The sequence below is a fragment of the Ciconia boyciana genome, chromosome 16 (assembly GCF_034638445.1).
Source record: "Ciconia boyciana chromosome 16, ASM3463844v1, whole genome shotgun sequence".
Taxonomy (NCBI): Eukaryota; Metazoa; Chordata; class Aves; order Ciconiiformes; family Ciconiidae; genus Ciconia; species Ciconia boyciana.
Genome location: NC_132949.1, coordinates 7,513,522 through 7,524,642, shown reverse-complemented (window position 1 = coordinate 7,524,642; position 11,121 = coordinate 7,513,522). Strand labels below are relative to the sequence as shown.

General features: G+C 54.1%; 2 protein-coding genes across 3 annotated transcripts; one reads left to right on the top strand and one right to left on the bottom strand.

Moving 5' to 3' along the window:
* Nucleotides 1-775: 775 nt before the first annotated feature.
* Nucleotides 776-7,283, top strand: LOC140660481 (uncharacterized). Its single transcript, XM_072881396.1, has 5 exons — nt 776-918; nt 1,551-1,672; nt 3,664-3,762; nt 4,202-4,366; nt 5,688-7,283. Exons 1-5 carry the CDS (start codon nt 831-833, stop codon nt 5,832-5,834), a joined length of 621 nt encoding a protein of 206 aa, XP_072737497.1. The 5' UTR covers nt 776-830; the 3' UTR covers nt 5,835-7,283.
* MRPL27 (mitochondrial ribosomal protein L27) lies at nt 7,276-11,074 on the bottom strand. 2 transcript variants are annotated; one of them, XM_072881398.1, is made up of 4 exons: nt 10,993-11,074; nt 8,983-9,105; nt 8,167-8,234; nt 7,276-7,695 (listed from the first exon to the last, which is right to left on the bottom strand). In XM_072881398.1, the coding sequence occupies exons 1-4, from the start codon at nt 11,012-11,014 to the stop codon at nt 7,489-7,491; spliced, it is 420 nt and encodes a 139-aa protein (XP_072737499.1). In that variant the 5' UTR covers nt 11,015-11,074; the 3' UTR covers nt 7,276-7,488. The 2 variants fall into 2 exon arrangements, with proteins under 2 accessions (XP_072737499.1, XP_072737500.1); XM_072881399.1 differs by lacking the exon at nt 10,993-11,074 and adding an exon at nt 9,879-9,992.
* Nucleotides 11,075-11,121: the final 47 nt, after the last annotated feature.

Genomic DNA, 11,121 nt, shown 5'->3' with positions numbered 1-11,121 from the left:
GCCCTGGGGAGGAGGGCATGGGGTGTTGGGGCAGGGGTGGGCTCGTTCGTTTGGGTGATGGGCGACTCGCAACCGAGCTGCTGTGTTTTCTCAGCCTGTGGCCGGAGCTGGGGGCTGGAGGCCGGTTACGCCCCGTGTTTCCAGCCGCTGAGCAGCGGGCGCTGCCTGCTGGTTTTCGGTGCAGGGGCTGGCCCTGGCAGCGGGCGCCCTGCAGGCACTGCCCGGTCGCGTTACTTAGCGTTAACGTGTTAATTAGCTAATGAACGGGCACCTCCCGGTGCCTGCAGGGCTGGAGCAGAGGGCGAGGGCCGGCAGCCTCCCGCAGCCCAGCCCAGCTTTTCCCTCCCCGGGAGCGGGGGCAGCGCTGGCGCTGTTCCCGAGCCCGGGCGGTCCCGGCTGCTGCTCGGCCGGAGCCGTGCGGGCAGCGGTGCTCCGGTAAGCCCGGCACGGGGCCGCGTGGGGCCGGGGAGCCCCCGGACGAGCTGGGCTGGCCCGGGCGCGTCCCCGCCGGAGGCCGCTTCTCTCCGGAGGGGGGAGGACGGGCCCCGCCCCTCCCTCCGCCCGCCCGCCCGGGGTCCCGCCGCGCCGCGTCGCCACGGCAACCGCCGGCGCCGCGTCCCGTCCGGCGATCGTAGCCAGCCCCGCGGGCGGCCAATGGGGGCCGGCGGGGGGGGGGGCGGCGGCGCGGCGGCCAATGGGGGGCCGGCGGGGCGGGGCCGCTCCCGGGGCCGCGGCGGCCGCGCCGTGCGCCCGGCCCCGCCCCTCCCGGCGCGGCCCCGCCCCTCCCGGCGGTGGGGCGCGGGCAGCGGGCAGGGGCTGCCGGCGGCGGGATGGCGCAGCCCGGCGAGGCCTCGGCGCACACGGCGGCCGCCGGTGCGGCCATGGACGGCAACGTCCTGGCCATCGTCATCGCCGCGAGTGAGTGGCGGAGCCGGGAGCGGGGGCGGCCGCCGTGCGGGATCGGCCTGCGCCGTTGCCTCCCGGGGCGGCCTCGGGCTGTGCCGGCGAGACGACTCCCCACGTCCCGGGGGCGGCCCGGGGAAGCGGTCGCTGCAGCCCCCGGTCCTTCTCCGGGGCTCGGCTGGCTCCCGGGGCTGGGGGTCCGGGCGGAGCAGAGCGGCGGGAGGGGTCGGCGGTGCCGGGTGGTCCTCCGCGGAGCAGAGCGTGGGCCGGGTAGGAGCCGCGGCTTCCAGGAACGCCGGAGCGCTGGCGAACCGGCACCCTGCCCCGGGCTCTGGGGCGCCGGAGCCGCGGTCTGTGCGGGGGCTGGTCCCTGCCGCAGGGGTCCGGGGGCTGTTTTGGCTCCAGGACGGGGCTGAGCCCCTCTGGCCCTGCGGCTTGTCCTTGAGCTCGTCGGGAGAGAGAGATCTTGAGCACAACGGGGCTTTTGGCGTCCTCGGGACGGGCAGCAGGCGAACCCGGTTTCTCTGGGGCTTTTCCAAGCTGCGCTTTGCTGAGACACCCGGAGGGCGAAGGGGGGAGGCGGCAGGGAGGCCCACGGAGCCAACGGGGCCAGCGGCTCATTCGCCTCTTCTCCCTTCCCCCGGCAGCGGTGTCCACCTCCGTCTTCATCGTGGCGATCCTCATCCTGCTGCTGCTCCTGTACCACCGGGACCCCATGTGCTGCCAGTTCCTCTGCTCCTGCCGCTTCTTCCAGACCCCCAGCCAGTATGTGAGTGTCCTCCCTCTCCTCCTCCCGCCTGCCGGTCCCCGGCTGCACCCCGAGCTCTTGTTCCCTTGTGCTGGGATCTGCGAGGCTGCATCGCCGGGCTCCCCTCCCGCAGCCTGGCGGGGCTCGCTGGTGGACGTGGGACCTCCGAGCAGAGCTGGGCTCTGCCTCCTCCTTGTTCCCACTCTACCCCAGAGATCCATCCACCCGGCCCTGCCGGGCTGTGCCGCCGGGGGTGATATCTCCAAGGCCCGAGACCAGCAGGTTCCCCAGCTCCCCACGCAGCTCAGGAGGGGTGTCCTCCTCCCCCGCACAGCTGAGTGCGGGGCTGGGCTCTGTTTTACAGGGAAGGGGCCCAGCGGGGAAGGGGGCTGGAAGCTCGGGGCGAAGGCAGACAATGCCGCTCGCTAGCGCTCGCATCCCCAGCAACTGGCTCTCCTGTGCGCAGCTCCCAGGCGCGGAGCAGCGAGAGACAAAGCCCCTTCGCTTGCATCTGTAATTTCCTGGGGCTGGCTTTCAAGTGGGGAAGCTGGTGATGGAAAAAGAACAGCGTGTTCAGCCAGCCAGTGCTGCCTTTGTGGTGGTGGCTGCCGGGGGAAAGCTCGGCTTCCAAAGGCTGCAGGCTCAGGGGAGGGCTGTGGGTACCGCTGCAGAGTCCCTGGGAGAAGAGGGGACATCCAGCCTCGGCTAGCAGGGGACGGGGAGACTTGTGTCATGAAAGGCAAGTTTAATAGTCCAGACAATAGTCCCCCGGCAGAAATCACAGTGGGAACGGGCTGCGCTGCTGGTGTCCCCTGCCTGCTTCGCTGCATCTGCTCCTTTCCCCCTCTTCCTCCTCACTCCCTGTCCGTGGCACTCATGGGGGAGAGGGCTTGGCCGCCGCACTCCTCGCCTCGCAGAGCCGCTCCCCAAGGCTGTGCAGGATGTGCCGTGAGCTGCAGAGCCTTTGCTGTGCTTGGGCCTGGCTCTTGGGTGGGTGGTTAAAGGAGAAGGCATCTTGCCTTTAGCAAAGGGCTGCATGGACAGACGGATGTGGATGCAAAGAACTATATATGGAAAGGGAACGTATATAGGATGTATTTCCATCAGGAAAAGTGAAGTGGTTGTAGTGGTGTGAGGCAGTTTTCAAGCAGGTTTAGTTGCGCTGGTTTTGCTAACCAGTTATTAAAACAAATAGTTGCACCCCCAGCCAGCCCACTTTCCTGCAGCTTCTGTAATTGCGCTGTAGGGCCGAGACAAACGGTTCCTCGGTTGTTAAGAGCAAAAGTAAATCTGTCATTCGTAGTTCTCCCTGTGAAGCCATGGTTGCTCTGGGAATCTCTGGACTGTTTTCTGCTGGCAGAGATGGGGCTTTGCTGAGAGCAAGCAACGGCCCACAGCTCGAGTCCTGGCTCTGGCTCGACGGGCTGCTGTCCGCGAGAGGGATCTCTGCTGTTGCTCAACATCTTGACGGGGAATCGAGTTTAACTGGAGCAAGACTGCTCGGGAACAGAACAGCTATTGCTCTGCAGATTTGCTTGCTATGGTATCCTGAAATGACTACCTTGGTAGATAAACGTTTACAAATTCTGTAACCCTGAGCATGTGACAGAGCTCTTACCTACACTAGTGGAATAGTTGGGTTGGTTTTTTGTTGTACCCCAAAGACAGATGGTTCTGCTGAGTCTGAATGAAACCCTGCCCCGGGCCCAGGCTGCCATCCCTGTGGCTGTGCTGCGTAGCAGTGCCAGCTGGCTCGGGCCCTTAGAGCGGGCCCGCACTGCCCGGTGAGGATGTGCCTGAGCTGTCGGCATCGGTAAACAGGCAGGCAGAGGTTGGCTGCCAGCAGTGAGAGCCGCATGAGCCAAATGGGCAGAGGCAGCGGCTCTCCCCCCGGCCCAGAGTCCAGCTTCCCAGGCTGTCCCGTGTGAGCTGGCTGAGCTCCACTCGCTGCCGGGCGGGATGTGAGGGATTTCGGCTCTGCTCACGTCCTCCTCCCCGACCCCTCGTTACAGGACTGCCCCCCGCCCTACTTCAGCAGCAGCCAGCGGCTGGTGGGTCCCCAGCGCGGAGCGTCACGGCTGGAGAGCGCTGCCGAGAACCCTGGCGTGCAGGTGACAGCTGGGTCCCTGATGGGAGCTGGGGGGGGAATGGTAGAGAAGATCCTGATGAGCTTGGGAAGAGACTGTGGTTATGGGGACCTGGGGAGCTCCTGGGGCACAGGGAGAAGGTGCTGGACAGCAGGAGCAACTTTGGGAAGTGCTGTTGGTATGTTAAAACCTGGGAGGGGGGCAGGGATACTGCAGAGGACACCACGGTGCCCTGAGGTGTTTGGGCATGAAGTGCCAGGCAAATCCCTCAGGGCTTGGGATTTGCAAAGCAGGTCATGGTGTAATTACCTCCTGGGAGGGAGGATTTCCTCTCTCAGGGTTCAAGGAAGGGCAACCACAACTTTGAACCCTGAAGTGACTTGAGGTGGCACCAGGCCATGAACTTCCAGAGAAGAGAGCCACCGCCATGCTGACCTTTCTCTTCTGGTCTGGGCATTTCTAGGGGGATGAGCTATTCTGCGTCGGACCCCCCAGCAGCTACCGGCTCCCTTCCTGGGAGCAGCCCCGCTTGCCAAGCTACGAGAGTGTGCGGAAGAAAGATCGCCAGCGGGAAATCCATCAGATGATTGCCGAGAGGTTTGGGCTGTGGGCAGAGCCTTCCCAGGAGGTGAGCTCTCCCTCCCCTGCACGAGGGTGCTGGCAGAGGCACGGGGGCAGTCCACCCTCTGGTCCGTATCTGGGTCTTGCTTCAGCAATTTGCAGTAGCTAAGGACTCTGTTCTCTGCGATTGCCTTTCTCCGATAGCCTTTATCTCTGGGAAGGGCACAAAGTGTACCAGGAGGCTCCTTTTGTGTACATCTGTGCTGGTTAATGATTGATCTCTCCTGGTGCATTTGCAGAAATGCCCGTGCCAGGAGGCAGATAGAGCTGCTGCTGAAAGGGCAGGCCCTTTGGATCATCTGCTTGGTACAAGTCCAAGCTGGGAATGTTATTTTTGGATCTGTAAGGCTTCCATGGTTTCTTGCTCCCTTCTCCCTGCAGGATGCCTCTGGGAGGCCCCTCACTTTTACCTTGAAGTGTTTACGGCTTATTTATGAGCAGGAGGCTTTGCCTGTTAATGACATTTAAGATTTGCACTCCCACAATAGAATAGAGAAAAGCAAGTGCATCTGCCAAGTAGGTCCTGTGGCAGCAGCCCGAGGGACTCCTGGTGAACAAAGAGACCTCACTGACTAAAGCAGAACAGAAACATTTGAAACCCTGAGTAGAGCACTAAAGGTTCACCAAATTACCTGGATTTTGGGCTCTTAAAGCTGCACCATAAAGTTTGGCATAGTCAGCACTTGCCATTCAGTAATGATACCTGCCCTGAAACCAGAGCACCGAGGGCACAGGAGACTAAAGCCCCCAAGGACAAATAGTTGAGGAACTGCAACGGGACCTCTTCCACAACATCCCTGTGCCACGCCTGTCACTCATTATGGGGACAAAGCTAGCCCAGCTCTGCCAAAATAAATGTAATGACAGCCCAGAGGTTCCTCTCTGCTGCTGTGCTTGCTAACAAAACCTGGGTAGAAAGCCTGGTTTGAAGGTGCTTGTATAACTCCCAGTAATTGATCCTTGGTCAAAGGAAAGCAAACAACAGTCTTGTTTTAACAGAAGTCAAGCTTTTCTGACCTTGTGACAAGTAGTGAGAAGTCCTTGAAGGGGGACAGGGAAGAGCAGGAACCTGGCACAGAGAGCGTGAGGGGGCAAGCGGGTGGAATGTGCCTCCCAGTGGATTTCTGCTCTGCCATGTTGCAAACCGGTGCTAAGCACTCATTTTCCAGGTGTTCATCTAGCCAGCAGCTTGCTGCTCTGAGGACTGCAGGAATTTAATTTCAGGCTGGTGGTGGTTGTGAGCCTTGTCATCTGCTCTGTAAGAAGAGGTGGGATAATCTCCTGGTTATGTCTGATCTGCTGTAATGCTCTTCCTCTCTTCTCAATAGATGCCCCCTCCCTATGAGCATGCTCTGAGGCATCCTCCAGCTTTCTCAGGAACATTAATAAGCTCAGAGACCTTGGACAGGCGTGGCATGCCAGACCTTTTCCAGGCCCCTCTCAGCTACCAAACTCAGCGAAACACAGACGTGTAAGGCCTCGGCCTCTGCGCACTGCTTCTTCCCGTGGTGTCAGCGACAGAAGTGCCTGTGACATTGACAGTTTTCGTCCGCCGGGAGCGGCCGAACCTCAGACCTCCACCCAGATTTGCAATCAGCCAAGACACAGGCAAGTCAGACCCAGCCAGCGGAGACGTCCCTCCCGCAGCACAAGGACGACCACGGAGCCACCGCCAGGTATCATGCTCTGAGCACAGCAGCCAGGGCTGTCTGTTTGCTCTCCTCTGGCCAACGTAGTTACCAAAGGCGACGGACCAGCTGCTTGCTTCTACACAGGGGGCAAAGCCAAGGTGAAGGTCTGCTCAGCCAGAGCTCCTCCAGGCAGCTGGTGTTATCATACCTCTGTGAGGCAAGCGCTGCCCGGCGTGCCGAGGATCAGACCTCAGACAGCGGTTGTGTTGTACTACTTCACTTATTTCTTAGGTTGTAAAACGTTTTACTTTATCGGTATGAGGTAGGAATCCTCACCTGTGAGTAGCAGAATGAATTTGCATCAGAGCATCGCTGTGTGCTCACAGCAACGGTCATCTGTGACTGAGAGCAATTTTGAATGGACTTCAGATAGATTCGGTGAGGCTCCAGGGGTTGTGTCACCTGCGGTATTCAAATACCCACCACTGAGATGAACCGTATGCCTGGATATGCAAGCTGGGAAAGGACAGGAGAAGCATGGACAAAATAGCTGGCGGTCTCCATGAAGAATGTAAAGCGAAGGTGGACGTGCGTGGCTGACCCAGTTTACCTAGTCTTCTGCAGAGCAGACAATCTAATAATGTCAACACTGGTGTCCTTACACCACCAATTTTGATAACCTGTTTTCTACTGCAGAGCCAATGTTTCAAATTGTTTACAAACCTGTAGATAAAACAAGATAAGTTTGGCCACAAGGCATTTGGGCTCCTTTCTTTTGAGCAACGTAAGCTCAAAAATGTCACGGAATGACTCGGGGAAGACAAAAGGATAAGTCTTCTGGATTATGGCTTTATGATACACCTCCAGCCACTGAGCTTCAAATACCTCCCCAGACTTGTGCATCTTACCAGGCACTCTAAAATTAGTCATGAGTTCACTTTATGAGCGTGAACTTGCTTCACGTGGCTAGTAAATGGAACTTTCAGATACGAGTTAATCACTGAGGTGAGTTAGATAGAAGGAAAAATCTAGCTTCCTGGGATAGTTAGGTGCAAGTGGAAAATGATCTGTCCTCTTCTGCAGTATTTTGAATTAAGATACAAATATAACAGTAATGTCTAAAAATGAGTAAAAATAGATAGAGGGAATTAGTAGTAGGACAAGTACTGACATAAGACTGATTGTAGAGAGAACTCATCCAGTGGCACAACGGAACAGGTTCTCCAGAGGAAGGCAGCTCGATACTAAATGAACCTAAGTAACACATTCTATGAACAGCCAAGACCTTCAGCAGCCCCACAGCGTTTATTAAACACTCTTACAAATGCCAGCAGGTGATCCCAGTGCCTGAACACTGACCACATGTGCTTTAGGAGCAAGAAAAAGTCCTAAACTGGTATCTTCAGAGCTAGAATATTCCTGTCCTCGGATGCCAGTCCAGCTGGAGCGGTCTGTCCCAGCCACTCCTTCCCATCCGTCCCTACATGACGCAGGAGGCTCAGAGCATGGTGACCAGTTTAAAGCTTCCTACTTCTGTGGTAGGGATAACATTGATAAAGGTTTTATAAAGAATTGCTCCTTTGGGTAGACGACAGATCACTTCCCTGCTCTCGCTGCTCCGGGGCGGAGGTATGTAGACCTCTTTGGTGTATTTCACAATCCCATCCTCCAGGGCATAGAGTGTCTTGTTACGGCCCATCCCCACCTGGAAGAGGATGAGAAGTGTTAAAAAGAAAAGGCTGGAGGTCCACCACTAAAGCAGATCTGATCACTGGTCTGCCTCGTTTGATATCCTGGCTTCAACAGCATCTGTTGCTCTGTATTTTAAAATAAAAGAAAACCATATTATTTGCTTCCAGCAATCAGTATGGAATGGTGCTCATTACAAGGGAGGAGATACTGATTCCACCCTGAAGCACAAGAACCCAGTTAGGTTACAGAAGTGTTTGGGGATATCCATAACTTTCAGTCCTTTCCTCAGTCACAGGGGCAGAGGTGTGACTCTGAGCAGGCTCTGTGACTACCAGGTAATGAAACCCAATTTCAGTATTATACAGAATATAGGGAAGAACAGAGCATTAAAAACTAGCTTTCAGGAGAGGAGGCATGGAGTACAGGACTCTGTTGCAGGCTGCTGTTCTCCAAGAACCAAGGAAGAGATGGAAAAGCAACTTACATGAGCACCTGGATGCCAGCGTATCAACCGCTGCGTAGCCAAAGTGTTGCCTGCGTGCACAAATGCACCTGCAACAGAGTGACAGAGTCAGACTACGGAGAAACAGACCTCCCCGAAGCCCTGGCAGAACACAAATAGTTCCAGGATTTACAAAACCCAGCCTTCTGTGGGAATTTTCTAAGGAAAAATTACTTCAAATGCTAAAAGCATCTAACCAAAAATGCTGTTAGCAGGAAATAAAGGGCAATTGATATACAATGGCAAAAAGTAATGCTAGTCTTTGAAAAGATTATTTCTAGGGTACAAGGCATTTTCCAGTTGCTTGAAGGCATTTGTTTTATTACCTTTTACATCAATATGTTTTCATCAGCAAAGCTAACAATTATTAAGCATCAGCTGCAAGAATCTGTACTTTGGCTTCTGCTAAGCCTCATAATTCTCCCCTTTGTAAACATCAAAAATGCCCAGCTTTTCAACCCAGCATGGGGGGAAAGTGCACTTAAGTTATTAGGTGTCCCACAGCGTACCCTCCTCCCAGGCTCTACAGAGAGGCAGAGTTAGAATCAAAGTACATTTTCTGTAGGCAATTTTGGCTGGCTGCTCGCAGCCCCATCTGGGAGGGAGGCTGACTCACCCTGCCCTCCCGCCGGCTACCCTTGATCACGAGGCTTCACTGAACCTCCCCTTTCCTTTCTCTTGGAAGAGCGCCCTGGCCACCTCCTACTGAAATGCTCCAAAACTGACACCTGTACCAGGGGAGAAGCTGTGAAGAACCCAACGAAACGCAAATAAGGCTCAGCAGATTCTCAGACCTACCTTCTACTTTTTTGAATCCGTAGCGCTTCCCAGGGCTACGGCCACCTAAATTTTTTGAGCTGCCTCCAGTTTTCTTAGAAGCACATCTGACAGCAACCAGGCTTGTTTGTGGAGTAGTTAGAACTAGGTTGGGAGCAAGAACAACAACAACATCAGCTGAGAAAAAAACTATTACAAATACTATTAAAATAACTATTTTTTTTTTTCAGATTTAAAGGATGTCAGTTAATACAGGCTTTAAAACTAAAGGCAAAAGAAAGCTCTGAGGAGAAAAAAAAAAAGTACTTCCAAGATAAACCATAATTAGACCACCATGGCCTAAGTCCCCTGCAAAGAGGCCACATCTCAAGTACTGCGGCTGCCCGGGGAGGAATAAAACTCTTGGCAACGATGTTAAAGGACATGCACAAATTAATGTTTCAGCAAGGCCTTGTAAAATGAGGTACAGAAGTTACCAGTTGCTGTGGATTGGCCTTATATTGCTTTGAGAAAAGACAAGTTGTGATCTTTGTTTCAGTTTCCCCTTTGACTGCATGGTATTTACTTACACAGTAATATTTTGAAATCTTACAAATGACAAGACTCCAATTCAGACAATATATAAGCATATGTAGGATTGCTATCCTGAACATACTACTAATTGAAGCATTTTGTGCAAATCTTTGCCTTACAATCAGGACAAGTTAAGGAAAAAAAAAATCAGTTATTACAGACGCTGATTGTCTCTGAAACACAAAATATTATTCACACCACAAACTTCTTCCTTAAACAAACAAAAAAAGACGACACTGACAGAAAACAATGGTTTTCTTATCAAGAAAGCTGACCCTCTAGTGAACTTCTCTCTGTAAAAAAATTGAGATATAATTAGTTCTTTTTAAAAATCTCTTCAGTACCTCCTTTCATGCAGTTAGCAGGCAAATCCAATTTTTCTGAATCCTGAATTCAACCTCTTAAGCAGCAGGTTAGTATGGAAGAGCGGTTATCATAACATTCTTTTCTTATCCTGAGTAAAACCACTGGATTAATTTAATCTTAATTAAATTATCATAGATACTCAGTGAGCTAGAAATATTGTTGAGAAAAGGGAAATTGCTCTACAAAGAACCATTAATTTCAGGAGCTTATCCATGAAGTAAAAGAAAGGTTCTGAGAACTGACAAACTACAGGGAAGTAGGCAAAGATTAATGAGAGTTACAGTTTCACGTACACAAATTCTAGGAAGTTATAGTCCAATTAACTTTTATCAAAAAAACTCCAACAGGTCGATTCCAGGGTTACATTTGGTGTTGCATGAAAGAAGCTTGCTAACAAAAAAATGAACCTCAAAGCATCGGACATGCAGGGAAAAGCGGTTATCTAGGGAAGACTGAAACAGAGAGTTTGTAACTTGACTGAAGTCACGTTGGAAATCAGTGGAAAAAATTCACAATTCTGATGTCCCACCAAAGAAACCATGAGGATGTTTCTGCCTGTAACATTTCTAGATTAAAAAAGGGGATTTTTAAAGCCTCCTGACCATAGCGCTGTGCAGTGAGAGAGCAGCACCTCTCGCTGTTTGGCCTCTACCTAGCACACACGAATACTGTTTTTCCAAAGACGATTTTTTCACCACGAGGGCAGTCAAGCAGCAGCACAGAGAGGTTGTACAGTCCCCATCCCTGGAGATTTTCCAGGCCAGAAAGGGTGAAACCTTCAGCACCTCGGCCCTACCTCTGAGCTGACCCTGCTTTCAGCAGGTTGCACTATAAACCACCTGAGGCCCCTTCCCGCATGAACGGCCCCGCGATGTGGTAGCGCTAGGGCCTGAAACCCTCCCATTTCACCACAGCATCGCCTCAGCCGAGCCGCGGCCTGAGGTAAAAGCGAAGGCCTCGACCCCGAACTACCGGCAGTGATCTCCCCCAGGGCACTTCCTCCCCAGCTCAGCCTCCCGCTCCACGGCCAGAACCCCTCCCTACCCCGCGGAGGGGAGAAGCTGGAAGTGTGGGGGGTAACCCCTCACTCACACAGCCGCCGCAGCGCCGCCATTTTCCCTCACGCCCCCTCCTCTTCCTCTTCCGGTGGGAGGGTGAGGCGCGCGCGACTGGCGGCGGTTGGTCCGAACGCGCGCATGCGCGCGTGTTCGGACCAACCGC

Excerpts from the sequence above, each read along its gene's own strand:
- LOC140660481 (XM_072881396.1), top strand. The coding sequence starts at position 831 with ATGGCGCAGCCCGGCGAGGCCTCGGCGCACACGGCGGCCGCCGGTGCG. Across the intron at positions 919-1,550 it reads GGCCATCGTCATCGCCGCGA|CGGTGTCCACCTCCGTCTTC; the intron begins GTGAGTGGCGGA and ends TTCCCCCGGCAG. Across the intron at positions 1,673-3,663 it reads TCCAGACCCCCAGCCAGTAT|GACTGCCCCCCGCCCTACTT; the intron begins GTGAGTGTCCTC and ends CCCTCGTTACAG.
- MRPL27 (XM_072881398.1), bottom strand. The coding sequence starts at position 11,014 with ATGGCGGCGCTGCGGCGGCTGT. Across the intron at positions 9,106-10,992 it reads GGCGGCGCTGCGGCGGCTGT|TTCTAACTACTCCACAAACA; the intron begins GTGAGTGAGGGG and ends CTCCCAACCTAG. Across the intron at positions 8,235-8,982 it reads CGGATTCAAAAAAGTAGAAG|GTGCATTTGTGCACGCAGGC; the intron begins GTAGGTCTGAGA and ends ACTCTGTTGCAG.